This window comes from Panthera pardus, unplaced genomic scaffold (genome assembly GCF_024362965.1).
Source record: "Panthera pardus isolate Hobbes unplaced genomic scaffold, ASM2436296v1 HiC_scaffold_13, whole genome shotgun sequence".
NCBI lineage: Eukaryota > Metazoa > Chordata > Mammalia > Carnivora > Felidae > Panthera > Panthera pardus.
Window position 1 is genome coordinate 80,452,966 of NW_026526688.1, and position 20,767 is coordinate 80,473,732.

General features: G+C 35.4%; 1 protein-coding gene across 7 annotated transcripts in view; it reads left to right on the forward strand.

The window, feature by feature from the left end:
- The window catches only part of TTC29 (tetratricopeptide repeat domain 29), a 674,033-nt gene that overhangs the window by 570,764 nt on the left and 82,502 nt on the right, over positions 1-20,767 (forward strand). For all 7 annotated transcript variants that reach the window (XM_053901209.1, XM_053901212.1, XM_053901211.1 and 4 more), the window contains one exon: positions 11,909-12,032. In XM_053901209.1, the coding sequence (XP_053757184.1) occupies positions 11,909-12,032 (124 nt within the window). The remainder of the gene's footprint in view (positions 1-11,908; positions 12,033-20,767) is intronic.

Sequence of the window (20,767 nt, forward strand, 5' to 3'; positions counted from 1 at the left end):
TGTATGTAATTTTTCATCTGCAACAAGTTATGGCTGTTTTAAAATTGAGGAAACTGAAGCTGAGAAAGAATGCAGATGTGATCAGAGTTACATCTAAGAGGCCAATCTGGGTTTCAAGCCTGGATCTTTCTAATAGCTACCATAACACATTGTGACTTTGAAACAATACAACTTATTTTTGCAAGCACACCACAGCTTACCTATGAAAATAAACGTTATCCTCATCAAATCTTAGGAGGTTATGCAAGTTGATACCTATAATCCTGACACTACCTATTTAAATTATATCTTTTGAAATGCTTTCTGAGTTTGTGGTATATTCTTTTGAGTGTGTATGTGTGTGTGTATATATATATCTTCATTCAAAATAGCATCAAAATAGAATCACATCATTGTTTGAGAGGTGGGTTTGATCTCTAGAAACAGCCAAAAGGATTTAGAGTCACATTTAGAAAACACAGTAAATAATCTCTATGGGTAACATGATTTTTGAAACAAAACTCATTAAATTACTTATGAATGCTTTATACCACTGTACTATGCAACAGTTTTTCGAAAAATTGCCATTAGCCTTATCATTAGATGACATCACTTGGAGGAAATTATCTTCCTTTGCATGCTTGGTAGGTCTTGGACAGCTGTAAATATGGGTGGAAAAATTAGGGCTTGAAATATAATTTGCCAGACATATGCATATAGGGGTTAGGGCATGGTGTGGTAGGAAATGAAATTGCCCATAGTAAGCTTTTAATGGAGGGGAAATGAATGCCTGGGGCAGGACTCTGGAAACAGCCAACTTTGGATAGTCAACAATCTCAATGCCAGTAAGCTATCTGGGTAAATGAGAGATACAGGGAAAGTGAGAGAATAGAGATTGGTCAAGAGTTCTAGATGCTACGGAGAAAGAAACATTTAGGAAAATATGAGACAGTTAACAGCAGCAACTCCCAACTTGTGCTGAAGATCTATGTAAGTTTGAAGGAGAAAGAAACATGGGAGGACCTGTGAATCTATAAGCACACTAAACATTTTATGCAGTTCAAAATTCAAAGATGTTTCACATAATACATATTACAATTTTTCAAATTCATATAGATGCTTGGAGGTCACCACTGTGTTCACTGGATTTGTCTCCAAATCTGTTTTGCTCCCTTTTAAGACTAGATTTACCCCAAAACACTAGACTTACTCTTATAAAAATATTCAAATAAATGTGCTTTAAGTTTCAAACTGCTGTAGACAGTTCATAGTACCTATCACAGTTAATTCTATGTACAAATGTTTATATTGATCTCTCCAAATTGACAGTGAAACACTTTAAGGGCAGGAACCATATTCCCCAACAACTAGCACATTCTAGGGCATTTGATAGTCTCTCAACAAAATTACTGAAATAAAAAGATGTTCTTGATGTTACGGAAATATCCAGGAGACAGGAATTGACAGTCATGGACTCCAAACATCCAATTACTGATGTTCTTGAAAGTTACCTGGAAACTTAATTTTTATAAGTACTGCACAGGTGTTTCCCTTCTCAAATTTTCAACCATTCTTTTATTTAAAAATATATGAAGGCCTAGTCTATTCTAAGCACTCTGTTAGTAACTATATGTCATTTTAAACATTTTGCCAGTATATATGTAACACTTCTATAGATCACTTTAATGACATCCAAGATTTCACAGCTAAGGGACACTTGCAAGAACAAACTACCATTTACCTTTATAAACTTTTTACGGGTTTTATTAAAAAATATAACAGCTTTATTGAGATATAATTCATATACCATATAACTCACCCCTCTTTTTTGACATTTGAAGACTAGTTTTATTAAATATTTAGTATAGATCAAAGACTATGGGATAATGATGCAGTTGTTCCTCGGAGCTGCTGTGTTTATTTCCATACAGATCATAGAAAAATAGCATGTAGACTAAATGTTTAATTTTAGTCGGTGTTTAAAGGCAACTTGAGGGAGAGCATCCAATATGGTGGCATATGAAGGTCCTGAACTCACCCCCCATAGATACACTGAATCTATAGCTACATATGGAATAATTCCCTCTGAAAAAGACCTGAAAACTAGCTGAACAGCTCCTTTACAAAAATGGCAAAAGGGCCACATCTAGATTGGTGGGAGAGGCTGAGAAGCATTCTCACCAAAACCCCACCCACAGCATGGTGACCCACAATCAGGAGTGATCTCACAAATCTTCAAATTCTCCCTGAGGGATGAGGGGTTCATGCCCCACATTAGGCACTCCAATCCCTGAGACTGGCAATGGAGAGACAAACCCCCAAAATGTCTGGCTTTGAAAAACAATGAGGCTCACATCCAGGAAACCGAAAGAGCTATAGGGAACTAGAGTACTTCTCTTAAAGAGCTTGAATGCAACTTACTTACCCCAGGGACCAGCACAAAAGTTGCAGTCTGAAAAGTTTATAGATTATATGTGAAGTTTGCTCATCTTAAAGCATATGCTAGAGGGGCAAAGGCCTATGGGACTCTCTCCAGGAGCAGAGGCACTGGTAGGTGCCATTTTTTCACTCTCTCTCTACCTTGATAGCTCCAGCAAGTGTGCCCTGGCCCTGTGCTCTCCTGCTTCTTTGCTAAAACTGTTGGGCACATACAGCATACATAGGAGATGCTCCAATCATCTGGCTCTGGTAGCCAGAGGAGAGAGGCCTGCATTTCTGGAACACATGGGACTGTAACAGAGAGACGGTTCTTGGCAGGCTAACATCCACAGCACTACAGAGACAGAAGACTGAAACATACTCCCAGTCTTTCTGGGAAAGAGGCATACTTACTTGTTCTGGAACTTAAGGCTGAGGGGCAGACTTCAAGTTTGCCACCTACCTAGAGGCCACAGAGGTACTCTCAGGGAATGTAGACATGGGGGAGGTGGGGGCATCTTTGTTCATTCCATCCTTTGTGCCTTGCTACAGGGCACTGGTGCCTCGTGGAAAGGAGCTTATACACTTACCTGAAGCCCCAAGTTTTGCTACTGTTACCAGGGAACACCTCCAGGCCATCTGGTCTGAAGGCCAGCAGGATTTATAATGATAGCCCCACAGGACTATATATATTTGAGTACTCTAAAGCTGCTGCCTGAGTGTCTGGCTTCCAATAAGTCTGAAACTAGGTGCTGACTGAGATCTCTCTCAGTTAGGACAACATTGACCAACAAAGTTCATTTCCTATACAAGGCCAGTCCTTCAAGGCTGAGAGAGGTAGTGTTTCACCTAGTACATAGAAACAGAGTCTCAAGAAAACTGAGAAAACCTCTAGAGGACTATGATCCAAATGAATGAGCATGATAAAACCTCAGAAAAAAATTCAGTGAAATGGAAATAAGTAATTTACTTATTAAAAGAGTTAAAAGCAGTGGTAATTAAGACACTCAACGACTTGGGAGAAGAATGGATGAACACAGTGGGAAACTTCACAAAGAGATAGAAAATACAAGAAAGCACAGGAGGAAACAAAAGTCACAGGGCCAAAGAATACAATAACTGAAGTGTAAAATAAACTAGAGTGGTTCAGCATCAGACTAGATGAAGCAGAGGAAAGGATAAGTGATCTAGAAGACAGGGCAGTAGAACTCACCCAAATAGAGCAGCAAAAAGAAGGAAGAATTTTCAAAAGTAAAAGATAGCTTAGAAGACCATTGAGACAACAACAAACAGAATAACAGTTATAATGTAAGAGTCCCAAAAGGAGAAGAGAGAGATAAAGTGGGAGAAAACTCATTTGAAGAAATAACTGCTGAAAACTTACCTAACATGGGGAAAAAACAGACAGGATTCTCTATATCCAGGAATCCTAGACAGATTCAAATAAGATGATACCAAAAAATTCACACCAAGACACATAATTGAAATATCAAAAGTTAAAGAGAAAATTTTAAAAGGAGTAAGAGAAAAACAAGTTGTTTTTTCAACTTGAGAAACAAGAGAAACCCCAAAAGACTACCAGTAGATTTTTCAGCAGAAACTTTGCAGCTGAGAAGGGAGGCAAACAATATGTGCAATTGTGCTGAAAGGGAAAAAGTTCCGGCCAAAAATGCTTCACCCAGCAAGGTTATAATTCTGAATTGAAGGAGAGATCAAAAATTTTCCAGACAAGCAAAAGCTAGAGAAATTCACTATCATAAACTGGCTTTACTAGAAATGTTAAAGGGACTACTTTAACCTGAAAAAAAGGCATTAATTAGTAACAAGTGAACATATTAAAGTATAAATCTCACTGGTAAAGGTAAATATGTAGTAAAGGTAATGAATTAGTCACTGATAAAACTCATATAAAGGTTAAAAGACAAAACTAGGGGCCTGGGTGGCTTAGTCGGTTAAGCATCCAACTTCAACTCAGGTCATGATCTTGTGGTTTGTGGGTTCGAGCCCTGCGTTGGGCTCTGTGCTGACAGCTCAGAGCCTGGAGCCTGCTTTGGATTCTGTGTCTCCCCTCTCTCTGTCCCTCCCATGCTCATGCTCTGTTTCTCTCTGTCTCTCAATAATAAATAAATGTTAAAAATTTTAAAAGACAAAACTAGTTAAGGGGTGCTTAAGGATCTGACTCTTGATTTTGGTTCAAGTCATGATCTCACAGTCATGGGATCGAGCCCCATGCTCACCATGGAGCCTACTTGGGATTCTTTCTCCCCATCTCTCTCTGCCCCTTCCCTGTGGTCTCTCTCATTCTCTATCTCTAAAAAAAGACAATACTAGTTAAAATAACTACAATAATCTCTTAAGAATGCAAAAATGAAAAGATGTAAAATGTGACATCAAAAACATTAGACATGGGGGGGGAGGAAAAGTGTAGTTTTAGTTTTAGTTTTAGTTTTAGTTGCCATCAACTTAAAACAAGCTGTTATATACACAGGCTATTATATGTGCCCCTCATGGTAACCACAAAGCAAAAACCAATAGTAAATACACAAAAGATAATAAGAAAGGAATCTAAGAATAACACTAAAGAAAGTCATCAAACCATAAGGGAAGAGATCAAGAGAAAAAGACAGGAACACAGAGGAATTACAAAGCAGCCAGAAAATAGTTAACAAAATGGCAATAAACACACACCTATGAATAATTACTTTAGATATAAATGGGCTAATTTATACAACCAAAACACAAAGTGTGACAAAACAGATAAAAACAAAACAAAACAAAACAAGACCCACCTACATGCTGTCTACAAGAGACTAACTTTAGATGTAAGGATACACACAGACTGAAAGTGAAGGGATAAAAAAGATGTTTCATACAAATGGAAAGCAAAAGAAAGCTGGGGTAGTTATGCTTACAAAATAGGCTTAAAAGAGACTGTAATAAAAGACAAAGAATGAATTATATAATGATAAAGGGGTCAATCCAACAAGAGGATATAACATTTGTAAATATTTATGCACCTAAATATATAAAGCAAATATTAACAGACCAAAAGGGAGAAATTGACAGCACTACAACAAAAGTAGGGGACTTTATTGCCTCACTTACATCAATAGATAGATCATTCGGACAGAAAATCAATAAGGAAACATCAGCCTTAAATGACACTTTAGACCAGTTGGACATAATAGATATATACAGAACATTCCATAAAAAGCAGCAGAATACACATTCTTCTCAAGTGCACAGGGAATATTCTTCACAACAGATCATGTGTTAGAGTACAAAACAAGCCTCAATAAATTTAAGAGGATTGAAATCAAATAAAGCATCTTTTCTGACCACAATGGTATGAAACCAGAAATCAATTACAGGGAAAAAAAAAACAGAAAAATCACAAATGTGTAGCAATAAAACAACATGCTACTGAACAACCAGTGGCCCAATGAAAGGAGAAATTAAACGAGAAATCAAAAAAGTGAATGTGATACACCACATTAACAAAATGAATGATAAAATCATATGATCATCTCAATAGTGGCAGAAAAAAACATCTGACAAAATTCAACATCCATTTAGATAACACTCCCAAGGAAGTGAGTATAGAGGGAATGAACCTCAACATAGTAAAGACTATATGTGAAGCCCACAGCTAATATTATACTCAATGGTGAAAATCTGGAAGCTTTTCCTCTAAAATGGGGAAAAAGACAAGGATGCCCATTCTCACCACTTTTATTCAACATAGTGTTAGAAGTCCTAGAAATTGGGCAAGAAAAAGAAAGAAAGTTCTCCAAATTGGAAAAAGAGGTAAAACTCTCACTATTTGCAGACGACATAACTTTATATATATAGAAAACCCTCAAGACTGCACCAAAAAACTGTTAGAATAAATGAATTCAGTAAATTTTCTTGGTACAAAATCAACACACAAAAATTTGTTGCATTTCTATACATGAACAACAGTCTATCAGAAAGAGTAATTAAGAAAATAATCCCATCTACACTGACATCAAAAAGAATAAAATACCTAAGAATAAATTTAACCAAGGAGGTGAAAGACCCATACACTGAAAACTATAAGACACTGATAAACTGAAGTAAACACAAATAAATGGAAAGATATTCTGTGTTCATGGATTGGAAAAATTAATATTGTTAAAATGTCCATACTATCCAAAGCAATCTACAGATGTAGTGTAATCCCTGTCAAAATCCTAATGGCATTTTCCATAGAATAGAACAATCCTAAAATGTATATTGAACCACAAAAGACCCTGAATAGTCAAAACAATCATGAGAAAGTTATGCTCCCTTATTTCAAACTATATTATAAATCTATAATAATCAAAACAGTATGGTATTGGCATAAAAACAGACACATAGATCAACAGAACCAAATAGAGTCCAGAAATAAACCCATATATATATATGACCAATTAGTTTACACCAAAAGGTCAAGAATATACAATGGGGAAAGGACAGTTTCTTTAATAAATGGTGTGGGAGAACTGGACAACCATGTGCAAAAGACGGAACCTAGTTACCATTCACAAAAAATTAACTCCAAATGAATTAAAGACAATATAAGACCTGAAATCATTAAACTCTGAGGAGGTAAGTAGTAAGCTCTTTGACATATGTCTTGGTGGGGTTGTTGTTGTTGTTTTGATCTGACTCCAAAAACAAAAGCATGAAAGCAAAGATAAATAAGTGGGACTACATCAAACTAAAAAGTTTCTTCTGCACAGCAAAGGAAATGATCAATAAAATGTAAAGACAATCTGCTGAATTAGAGACAATATTTGCAAGTCATATATCTGAAAAGAGGTTAATGTCCAAAATATAAAGAACTCATATTACTCAAAATAGAAAAAAACAACAATCTAGTTAAGAAGTGGGCAAAGGATCTGAATAGACATTTTTCCAAAGAAGACATACACATAGACAACAGGGCCATGAAAATATGCTCAGCATCACTAATCATCAGAGAAATGCAAATCAGAACCTCAATCAGGTGTCACTTCACACCTGTTAGAATGGCTATTATTAAAAAGACAAGAAACAAATGTTGGCAAGGGCATGGAGAGGGGAACCCTTGTGCACTGCTGGTAGGAATACAAATTGGTGCAGCCACTATGGAAAACAGTATGAAGGTTCCTCAAAAAAATTGAAAGTAGAACTACTGTATGATCCATCTATTCTATTTCTAGATATTTATCTCAAGAAAATGAAAACACTAACTTGAAAAGATATATGCACCCCTGTGCTCACTGTAGCATTATTTATAGTTGCTGAGACATGGAAACAACCTAAGTGGCCATCAATGGATGAAGGAATAAGATATAGTATATATCTTATAGTATATATATACTTATATATATTTATACTTAGTATAAAGTATATATATATATATACTTATATACATATAAGTATATATATATACTTACATATTTATATATACTTAAGTATATATGTATATATATATATATATATACTTATAGTATACTATAAGATATAGTATATACACACAGTGTATACGGTGGAATTCTACTCCACCGTAAAAAAGAACAAAACCTTGCCGTTTGTGACAACATGGATAGATTTTAAGAGCATTAAGCTAAGTGAAATAAGTCCAGCAGAGAAAAATAAATACTTACACTGTCACTAATGCAGAATCTGAAAAACAAACTGAATGAATAAAACAAAACAAAATGAAACTAATAAGCAGACTGGTAGTTGCCAGGGAGAAGGGGGAACAGGGGTGGTGTAATAGGTGAATGGGGTCAGGAGGTACAGACTTCCAGTTGTGAAGTGAATAAGTCATGGGGATGTGGTGAGCATCAGGGTGACTATAACCAATGGTACTGAGCATATTGAAGGTTGCCAGGGAAGAGTGACTCTTAAAAAAGTGCTCATCAAAAGAAAAAACATTTTTGTAACTTTTTTATGGTGACTAGACTTGTGGTGGTGATCGTTGCATAGTGTATACAAGTGTTGAAACACATTGTAGATTTGAAACTAAACTTCCTAGAAAATTTTAAGCAAGAACTTACTAGCCAATGAACTACCCTAGTCCATTATACTGGAGTAGCTTTATTTTTAGATTTCACTGAATATAAGATTGTTTCTATCGGAAGATGCACCTTATGTACTACCAAAAAGATATTCTAACTAAACTGTAACATACCACTCATGCTTAGAATTTTTATTTTATACTTAATAAAAGAGCTATTTTAGTCTCACATGCAGACATTTTTATCATTAATCTTAAGCATTCATGGAAAAATACAAACAAAACAAATTTATTACACTCCTCAAACATCTTTCTGTTCCAAGTCCAATTTTTCTGAATCACTTTTAAATCAGAACTGTCATTATTTTTTTCCCAAACATATCATCTTTTGTGTCATCAAGAACATTGGTACTCTAGCCTTTTTAAAAATAATGTTCCAGTATCAGCTCCAGTAATTTTTTCCAAGTCATGGACATTCATTTTGCCCATTTTGAAGTTAGCACTTTCTTGACTTTTAGAAGATTTCAGAAAGGTGTTTTAGAAAACAACCAGTCCTCAGATTCCTGTCTGAAATTATCTAAAATAGTTGTTCATAGAAGGCTCAAGGCATTGCAATTGTTGGGTCATGTCCAGGAATATAAGCCTAGTCCATTCTACAGCACCAACTATGGCCTGACTGGTACTGATCTGACAGTGATTATTAGATGCCTACCTGTTGTAAGACATCTTGATTTCAGAAATGTTAGAGCATGGGAAAATGTGTGTTTTAGAATCAATGAAATATTGCTAAATTTTTCTTTAACGGCAATAATTTAAAAGTTTGTGGCAAAATTTCTGTATATGCCACATTCATTATCATACTATCCAGAGCTGCTATGAGTAAATTCTTGAAGTCTAAACTGAGAAATGCCCATACAAGGAGCAAAACAACCTCTACATTTCAGAATTTCGTCTTATGAATTATTGAGTCATGGCATAGATGTTCACTGGGAGCTGCAAAAGGAGATTCTAGGGTTTCAGAAACATTCAGAAGTAAGAGTTTTTCTTTTATTATACTTAATTGAGGAACACAATTATAGGTTTTCTGTTATTTTAAAATCTCTAAATTCTGGGGGTACCTGGGTGGCTCAGTCAGTTAAGCACCTGACTCTTGATTTTGGCTCAGGTCATGATCTCGCAGTTCATGAGTTTGAGCCCCGCATGGGGCACCGCACTGACAGCACTGAGCCTGCTTGGGATTCTCTGTCTCCTATCTCCCTTTCTCTGTGCCTTTCCCCTGCTCATGCATGCACTCTCTTTCTCTCAAAAATAAATAAACTTTAAAATAAAATAAAGTCTCTAAATTCTGGATGTTGTCACATTAATAAAAAATTTCAATAGTTCTGATATGATTTAACAATAGAATTTCATATAATCTTAGATTCATTATTCTGTGTTAGGAATTGGCAAAAAAAAAAAAAAAAAATCCAGAGATTCAGCAGATACTGAATTTCTTCAGTATACTTAATTTGGAGCCATTATTTGAAATCACTTCCTGCTTTTGTCCATAGCATTTTAATTCTTTTTTAAATTTTTTTTTTTTTTTCAACGTTTTTTATTTATTTTTGGGACAGAGAGAGACAGAGCATGAACGGGGGAGGGGCAGAGAGAGAGGGAGACACAGAATCGGAAACAGGCTCCAGGCTCCGAGCCATCAGCCCAGAGCCTGACGCGGGGCTCGAACTCACGGACCGCGAGATCGTGACCTGGCTGAAGTCGGACGCTTAACCGACTGCGCCACCCAGGCGCCCCCATAGCATTTTAATTCTTAATGGCATGTCCCTGAATTGGCAGTTCAGTGTCCCTTGAGCTGGACTTCGGCTTCAATCACCTCTACAAAATCAGTCACAGCATATTATATCTTGGATATAGATGTTTTCAAAAATTACTATCTCTTTGGTTGCTCAAATATTTTTTATCTTAGTTCTTAGATCTCATTCACCCTTATGAGAAGGTACCTCTCTCAATGGGCCCCCAAGCATTCTTCACATAGGATATCACTACCACTGGCTCCTAAAAGAGCTTGTCTCCTTAGATTGGCTTTCAAATTTCAAATAATTATCTCCTTTAGAGAGATTTTTAGAGTCTTTCCACTCTTCTCTCTCCTTTATGTTTAGCTCTTACTCATATAAAACTAAGATTGTTATATATCCTTGAAGTGGTATTCAGATCATGAAAAACTGATGATCATTTGGGACTTAGATTTGTAAAATTAGAGCAGAATTCATATAATAAGGGTTTCTTAATATAATTCATTGAAATCCTTAATATGATGATTTTAAATGATCTTTAAAATCTTTTCAATTCTTTATGAAAGAAAAAAAAAACCCAAACTTGTTTTAGTTAGTTTTGGTAATTTGAGTTGCTGTAACAGTCTCCAAAATCCCAGTGGTATATCACAATGAAATCTCATTTCTTACTTATAAAAATGCTTGCAGTTTGCCCATGATTGTACCATGCCTTTCAGAAGCCAGGCCCTTCCAACTGGGTCTGTTCTGAATACTCCATTTTCATCATATTTGTTCTAATGCCTCCAGTAGGTATTGCCTCCCCATAAAGGACTGGCTTCATTTACAAAGTAGTATGGAAAGTCTCAATGTTTTCAAAGGTTTTATCTTTTTGTTTAATGATAGCTTTATTGAGATATAATTCATATACCATATTCACCCTTTAAAGTCTACAATTCAGTAGGTTTTAATATATTCACAGAGTTGTACAACTATCACTACAATTTAATTCAGATCATGGTTGCCAGTCCAAAAAGCAACCCCATATCCATTAGCAGCCACTATCTATATTCCCCTTTTCACCAGCCTCTGGTAACCACTAACCTACTTTCTGTTTCTTTGGATTTTCCTGTTCTGGGCATTTTATGTAAATGGAATCATACACTGTATTTTTTGTGACTGGCTTCTTTCATTAAAATGTTTTCAAGGGTGATCCATGTTATGGCATGTGTCACTAAACTACTTCATTCCTTCCTATGGCAGAAAAATATTCCATTGTATGGATATACCACATTTTGCTTATCCATTCAATTGATAGACCTTTAGGTTGTTTCCACTTTTTGGCTACTATAAATAATGCTGCTGTGAACATTTGTGTACAAGTTTTTGTGTGGACATATATTTTATTTCTTTTGGGTATACACATAGGAGTGAAATTGCTGGATCATAGGGTAACTGTATAATAAAATTTTTGAGGACCTGCCAACCTGTTTTTCAAAGCAGGTGCACCATTTTACAATCCCACCAGCAACACTTGAAAGTTTAAAGGTTTAAGTTTTAACTCACTGTATACTCCAACAAAGACAGGCCATGTATTTTTTAATTTTGTACTTCACACTTTTTTATCCTGAATCATCTTGCACTTTCTAAAGCAGAGACACAAAATATTTTCTCTTTAGTGTGATGTTAAATGAGATGATTCTCCAATAGTTTCCTATTTTATTTATTCTAGCCAAGGAAAGATGCCAGAAGCAATTAAATACTTGAAAAAAGTTGTGGAAATTGCAAGAAATAATTTTCAAAGCCTAGATGTCGTGAGAGCAAGTACAATGCTTGGGGACATCTATAATGAAAAAGTGAGTATGTGTTTCTTTATTATTATTATTATTATTATTATTAGTTGAGAGAGAGAGAGCATGCGCGTGCATGAGCGGGGAGTGGAGCAGAGAGAGAGGAAGGACAGAGGATATGAAGCGGACTCTGTGCTGACAATAGACATACCAATGTGAGGCTTGAACTCACCAACCAGAGATCGTGACCTGAGCCAAAGTTAGACACTTAACCAATTGAGCTACCCAGGCGCCCCTGTTTCTTTCGTACAGGTAGAAATTTGCAGAGTTTTAAAATTCTATTCCCATTTGACTCTCCCCTTCCCATAATATGTTATGCAGAATGACCTCAGGACTACAGGGCCTAGTTAATGCACAAGACAGTTCCTTCCTCTTCTTCTAGGACCTGAGAGCCATCTTGGGCACAGTCACCACAAGCTGCTAAAAGTGATTCATATCTTCACAGCCAGTGAAGATTCTAAGTGGTTTTGGATTTGAAGAGCAATTAAAACATTTCAATTCAAAGAATATCATTATAACGGTTGGCTTTTATCTACTGATACTAACACTCATCTCCTTGCTCCAAATTCTCATTTTATTAATCCAGCTGTGATGCCCCTCCTAGGTCCTTCAGGAGAAGAAAGCACAATCCCAAGAGTAATTCTGAAGGAAATATGGAATTCTAGCATCAGATTGGTTATGTGAAAGAAAAGAGAAACAAGAGAAAGTCTAAAATTAAAAGTATCCTATTCAAGAGGTCATTACTAGTATAATGCATTGGTCATAATGCATTGATCTTTTAATTTATGTTCTCATGACTTTGTATTTTATTAACTAGATTTTTCTTTAAGAAACAGTATAAAAGAGGCTTTTTTCTCTAGTTATAATTGCTGTTTTGATAATGAATAGGATCTATCATTTTTGAGGGTAGTTTCATTCATTCTTAATGTTTATACACCTTTTCTTAATTTTTTTGAGAGGTTGTTTATGTCGTGATTAAAAGCACTAATTCTGAGACCAAACTGGTTAAAAGCCTAGTTCTTTCACTTATAAGATCTGTGACCTAGGACAAGTTACTTACCTTCTAGGTGCCTCAATTTTCTCACCTCGTAAGGTTGCAGTGAGTACTGAGTTAATAAATGTAAAGCAATTAGAATAGCATCTGGCAGGGGAAGCCAGTGCCAGCTATATAAGCCATTATTACTCTCTACACCTTCATGTGGTATCATACAATTCCCCTTTTCCCAAGGCTCAGAGGGTTTAAATAACCTACCCCAGGTCTCCGTGTTTCTAGGTGGCAGTGGTATTCAAACCTATACTCTTCACCGCTACAGTCTTTTATTTGCCATATAATTTACTTTGATGATTTCAGAATTATTTAGGCTTTTTTTTTTAAGGAAATAGAGTTTGAAATTAATTTGAATGAATGAAACTACTGTCTTTAGTCCCTGCTATGGGAAACACGCTTTCAAACAGGGAACCTGATTTCTTTGTACACCCCTCTCTCTTGCTAGCCCTGGTTCATTTGCTTCCTCTCTCTCCTATTACTCACTATCTTTAAACCCGCCTTTTTCTCTTGACTCTCACCCTCTACCTTCTTTCCTCCTCCCCTACACACCTTGCCCTTCTCTCCTGCCCCTGTCGTTCTGGTCTTGCTCTCAACTCAGTGGTCCTCTCTCTCTGATCTCCCCCCCACTTCGTTTCCCCTGTTTCTTTGTGCCTCCCCAGGTGTTCCCCCAGGTCTTTCTCTCCACTGTGTCCCCATTCTGCTGCCCCATCTCTGTGGCACTACGCTACTCTGGTGACTCCTCTCTCCTGGATCTTGTACGTGCTTTTGTTTACTTTTCAGGATACTGTGGTGAAAAACAGACAAGGCTTATGCCCTTGCGAGGCTGACAGCCTAGTGGGAGCTCATGCTGTAGTAGCAGAATTGGTATTCCTAATTATACATAGTCTTACTTTTTAACAGGGTTGTTCTTTAAAAAAGAAATGCAAAAAATGCAAATTGCTTTACTCTTCTACCAAACAATACTCAGAACTCAGTGTTTTGGTATGGCACAAATACTAAGCATCTGCCTATATTTTCCTAATTGCAGAAAGCATAAGGAAAACGAAACAATAAACCTTTCTAAGAGGTAATTTTTATATTTGCATTTTTAAGCTTTTTGGCCAAGAGTTTGTATCTCATCATATTCTCTGGTTTTTAATTCTTAAAGAAGAGTCTAACTAATATCTTAAAGGCAAGAAACATGAATAATGTCCAAAGGCTGTGTCAACTACCAAAAGTTAATTTTCTTACCAGTTTATCCCCAGTTTATCCCAATTCTAATATAAAATTTGGAGGATTCCAGGTATTCATGCTATCTTCAAGTATGCATGCCTTCAAATATACAAGTTGGTTCATGCACCTTAATGATTACTTACATTTTAATGTAATAAATGGTCACTGAAAAATAGTATGATATTAAGTACACAATACTATAACAGTTTAATGGCATGACAGACTTCTGAGCAAAACTTGCTTTGTTACTAAAATTGTTAATGTTGTACTTAATTATTTTGCATTACTGTGATTCTTCACAGATACTTCCTCAAGTCAGAAAATCTACTGATAAGTTCTCAGGCTGAATCTGAATTGTTAAATCATTACCAAGAGTATGATTTGAAAACATATAAGAAAGTGGGTTTATTAGAACTAAATATAGTTATTTTTCCTTCTCATCTTTTTGAAACAAGAGGATAGCCTTGATGACATCCTGAATTTCCTTCTAGTTCTACAAAGGGAACTAGAGAAATGACGAGGAATGACTAGGAAAATAACATTTCCTGGGGGAAATGACAAAGAATTATTTCATGTCTCTGTTTTCAGCTTATGGATATTTCCTAATTATATTAAATGCCTTTATTTCAATGATATACCTGAGCAATTTCATAAGCTATTGTGCATCACATGCTATCTACTACACTTTTCCATGAAGGAAACTAGCAGGATGAAGAGGAACCTCACTGATTTTTGCCCACCTGACCCTGAATCTGAATTCAGCTACTTATTAACTGTGACCTTGGGCACATGAATTCTTTGATCCTCAGTTCTTTCATATTTTAATTGTCAAGAACAAGATGCCTTGAAGACTAGCTATTTAAGGATTAGAAATGTAAAAATATGTACATGGTACCTAGGTGAGTTCCTGGAACATACTGGGCACACAAAAGCACTTAGGTTCTTAATATCTCAAGCTCAGATCTCTCCCTGCAACTTCAGACTCATATCCTACTGTCTACTTGACATCTTTACTTAGATCACTTCAAATATAAACTGTTAAAAACTGAACTCATCATTTTCCCCTCTAAATTCTATTCCTCTATTAACGTAGTATTCAACTATGATAGAATATGATTCAGGTATTTTCTAGTCAGACTTCTCAGTCTGTGAGCTCCCCTTATCTGACCTCATCCAAGTCCATGGCTTTAAATAGCATCCATGTGCTGATGACTCCCAAGTTTGTATCTCCATCCCTGATCTCTCTTTGGGACACTTGTAGCTCTAACTGGCTACTTAACATCTCCACCTGGATGTCTAACAGACATGTCAAATTTAACATGATTCCTTCCTCCCAGTCTTCCACGTCTAAATAAATGGCTTCATTATCTATCAGCCCCCTTGCTCAAGCCAAAAATCTGGATATTTTTTTTATTCTTGTCTCCTTTCTGATCTATATCTAATCCAGAAGCAAACCCTGACCTTTATGCCACCAAAACGTATCTCAGATCCACCTTGTTCTCTGTGTCTTCTCCTGTCATCCTGTCAGTTTATGACACTCTATTCTGTCTCCTGCATGACAATTAAGTTCAAGCCCATTCCCTGCTTCTCCCTCGTATCATCAAGTCTCCACACAGAGGCCCAAGTAGTCCTTTTAAATGTAAATTAAATTATGTTATTTCTGTGCTTAAAATGCCTCCATTACTTCCCATTCTTCTTAGAACATAAATATAAATCTTCACCCCAATCTGAAATATTCTATGTGAGATGTACGCTCCCCTACCCCACCTCTGACTTTATTTCTTCCCACTCTCCTCATCTACTCCACCACAGCCACATGGGCTTAGTGAAGTCCTTTAAACATACAGAGCTTGTTCCTGCCTTACGACATCTGCTTTAGCTGGAATGCCCTATGGAATGCTCTCTAATCTGAACTTCATATTGCTGATGTCTTGTCATCATATCTCAGTCAAATGTCATATCTTCAGAGAGGCCTTCCCTTGGCAACCCAATAAAAATAGCCACATGGGTGAAGGTCGTTTGAAGGTACAAACTTCCAGTTATAAAATAAGTAAATCTTGGGGATGTAATGTACAGCATGGTACCTACAGTTAATAACATTATATTATATACTTGAAATTTGCTAAGAGTAGATCTTAAATGTTCCCATTACAAAAAAAAATGTGTAACCATGTGAGGTGATATTAACTCAACTTATTGTGGTGATCGTTTAGTAATATATACAAATATTTAATCATTGTTATATACCCAAAACTGTACGAAAGTACTTTGAAAAGGTACTTGTATTTTGTAATTTAAGATGGCGTTATTGTTATTCATATGGAACACTGTTTAATCACAGCTACCGTTTTTCTAATTTGAGTCCTCAAACACATTTTCTTAATCTAAAAATGATAAAAATCTTGGGGTGCCTGGGTGACTCAGTTGGTTAGGCAAACAACTTTGGCTCAAGTCATGATCTCACAGTTTGTGAGTCTGAGCCCTGTGTCTGGGCTATGTGTTGACAGCTTGGAGCCCAGAACCTCCTTCAGATTCTGTGTCTCCCTTTCTCTCTACACCCACCCTCTCCCCTGCTCATGCTCTGTCTCTCTGTCTCTCTCAAAAATAAATAAACATAAAAAATTTTTTAATAAAATAAAATGATGAAATCTAATCCACTAAATTCTATGGAGCTTTCCAAGGCAATTGAGAAAGAAGTCAAAAAGTTCAATCAATAAAAGTACCTGTTTGGTTGAAAACATTTTTTTCTACCACTTACCAAAATATCCGAAATCTCCCATTTCTTTTCATTGAAGTCCTGAAAGCTGCATGCCAAAATGAAAATTATATGGAAAAACAGCAGCCACCAGGTCACTCTTTAACATTACTGTAATATTCCACATAGACTTTATCTCATAGTTTTCTTATTTATGATAGTTTCTTATTGTTCTTTAATTTGGCTAGAATAGAAACTTAATGAGAATAAGAACCATATCTGCCGTGTTTATTATTTTGTTCCAGATCCTAAAACAGAACCTGGCACAGAGTTGGTGAGCAAAAAGATGTGAATTCATTGAATCAATCAATAAATTTGTAACTAATTATACCTCTTAAGGAAGAATAGGATTGTCTCACTTTAGGAATTGCAAACCTCTATTTCATTTGTGTACAATAATTCTGAAAAGTTGTAGTGAATCTTCAGAAGCAAATCTAACATTGCTGGTACTTGTCAGTCTGCTTTTAAGTCCTTCTCATACTGCCTTCATCATCTCTCTTTTGGCTTCATATTATTCATGCAATGTATTCTAATTGTATTCTTTATAATCAATTCCAAGAAATGATATAAGACCACAATTATAATACAAAACTGTATTTGGAAAAATATTAGAATTAACTGTTTTCTCTAGTGATGATAGTGTTATTTTAATTATAGTTGTAATTATATAATCTTTAAAACATCACATCTTTAAAAGATCATTTATCCTAATTAATTTACCTTTTACTATATAATCATGGAAGATGGGTCACCAATCCCACCCTCCTGTTGTGATGTTTTGATGGGAACGTATAACTAATATAAAGTAGTCAAATGAGAATGCTTTAGGGAAAATAACTCATAGACTCTTTATGAGATTGCTCATTCCCTAATAAGATCAGATAATAATCATGTAGTTAAAACAATGATAGTTCCAAACTCAAATAGTAGAGAAAATGTGCAAAAACTGATTTTTCCTTAGTACTGGGAAAATGCTCCTTTATTTTTGAGCTTGCTCATTGGATAGAGAGGCATTTTAGACACACTAAGAAGGATCAGGTAAGAATTAGAATAATGCATGAAAATTCTATATTATGTTGCAATAATGCAAGATTTGTTTTAAGGCCTACGATGTCATCAAGGTCCTGTCCTGAAATTGTCCACCAAATGCTTATCAATGATATTTATAACATTAAACAAAGTTCTCTTTTCCAATAAGATGCATTCATGAAGTGCATAAATTAACTTATGTATTTTCAATTCATATTTAAGATTGTCAAGATTAATTACTGGAATCTTCTGAATTTTATAATAGGATAGGGATTAACTGATAACAGAAGTGAACTATAGAACATTGGACAGAACCTTTAAAGAAGAGATTAAATTTAGATATTCAACTCTTTCAGAATTGAAAATCTAGAAATGCAGTACACATTAGTGAAATCTCATTCCAAAATGGTATGTATAAAAATGCTTGCATCTGAAAAGAATTAATGTATTTCCTTAATAGTATTTTAAACTAGAGAAATTTAGGTCGATACCAGTTTTATGGCAGTTGTGTGTGTATCAAAAGATTGAATACTAGGCTCAATTTGAGGGAAGAATAACTATATGTAATTATAATTAAATAATTATGAATAATTATAATGGTCCTATTATAGGGGGGAAATACTTGTTAAAAAAGATCTAATGTAGGTTTTAGCCATAGTAAATTCTGTTAACTGCTGAATCCCCACTGCTTGTCACGGAGCTTGATAAGTAATAGTTGCCAGATGAATGAGTAAGTTCATTCTAATATAAAAATATATAAGGTAATTCTGCAAATTTAAATATAAGTCCATTTACTTATGGCCCTAATTTTCCTAAGACTTTCATCTAAAATGATAAATAGCCTAATGCTCAGAAATAAAACTAGAACTTAGGTACTTATACTTCTCTGTTTTTAAAAATAGAAATATTTGGTCTAGCCACATATGTTCACCTATTTTGTCCTATATCTTTGACGTCTAGCAAAACATTCCAAAATTTTAACTAGTTTTATTTTCATCTTCAATATTTGTATTGTTTCTCAATCATAATTTGCTTGTCATATAAATAGCTTTGATACAATTATATTTTTTCTAATTAAGTAATCTTATTCTCCTATAAATTCTATGTTATACACTTTGAAATAAAAGAAAGAATTGTTCACTTCAACAAACAAAAATCACTATTGATAAAATACAGAGGGGCTGTGTTTAAAGCAACAAATTTAATTGGAATGAGCCATTTGAGTAGAATTCACTAACTTGTCCTTGTGGGTCTATAACACAACGTTATATGTATTGCTTATGTGGGTAACATAACTGTCACACAAGCCCTATTTCTCCCCCTCCTCACCTTGCTAGCAACTTCTGTATTCAGTTTGCTGTCTGAACGCCATGATCATGCAGAGATGCATGGAGTTGAGTATGCCGCTACCAGTGTATGGTATAAGGCTTTTTCTATGGTGTTTGTATTACCAGTTCCTTCATAAAATGTTGTGATAAAATCATTTGAAAACCTGTAATAAGATATTCTCTCTTGTAAGGGCTTCTTAAAAGTGCATACATACATGTTTGTGTGTATATGAGAAAGAAGAGAGGAAGGAGAAGAGAAAAGTGGGGAGGGCCAAAGGGAAAGGGAGAGGAGAGGAGAGCGTTGAAGGGGGAGGAGAGGAGAGGAAAGGAGAGGAGAGGGTGAAGAAGGGAAATTTTGTTCCCTAGAGTCTTAAAAGTATAGCTCAATCCTAAAAATGATATCCTCCACTGAGGAAAACTTTTTTGCAAAGATTTTTACTAGATTGGAGGTTGGCAGAAGATAGTCTCTTTACTGAGGCTCAATTTAATTACTTGTAGAATAAGAATAATATTTCCTCACAGAATGGCTTATGAAAGTTAGTGACATAATACACATGAAGAATTTAGCCCTGGCCCTGACACTTTGAAAGAGCTTGATAAATACTGTTTATTTGTAGACAATAGCTTTTAGGAGGATAGGAGAGTACAACCAAAACCCACACAAGAAACCAAAAAACAAAACACCACCTTGAATTTTGCAATGAAATGTTGCAAATGACTTAAGAGATAAACATTTAAATGATCTTGAGTTGTGCTAGTGCCATCAAGTTCATAATTTTTAGAAATCTTGAATACATCCTATGTCCACAGTCAAGAATGACATAAATACATGGGTAAAACCAGAGCAACAACCAAATCAGCAGATAAATACACCTATTTTCACTGGCCACTGATTAAATAGATTGGCTGAAAATGATCTCTTGCTATGACTGAAGACAAAATCTGGTTTAAAATACCTCATTAAGTAAATCCAATGCTACAAGTAAGAAACTTAACATCCAAATCAATGTGAATCAGATCCCTCTTTCCCAGACTTCTTTTTGCTACAATGTATTAGGTTGAACCATATGAAAATGCTAATATTTGACCATTTTTAATCCAAAAACACTTAAGTTGCATATAGTTCAACTTGGTAGATAAAACTTTTTACTGTCTTAGCTTCAAGATATTGTATGGTTAGTAATCACAACTTTTTAAAAGAACCTTATTCCAAACAAAAACAAACAAATAAGTGAAACTTATTCTAATAGAGACCCCACTTGCCCTCTCTTTCTTCTAAAAGATGAATACCACATGTGGATACACCAGTGTGGTACATGCCAAGGTGAGTAGACATGTGGAATGATGGAATAAAAATTAAGAAAAAATG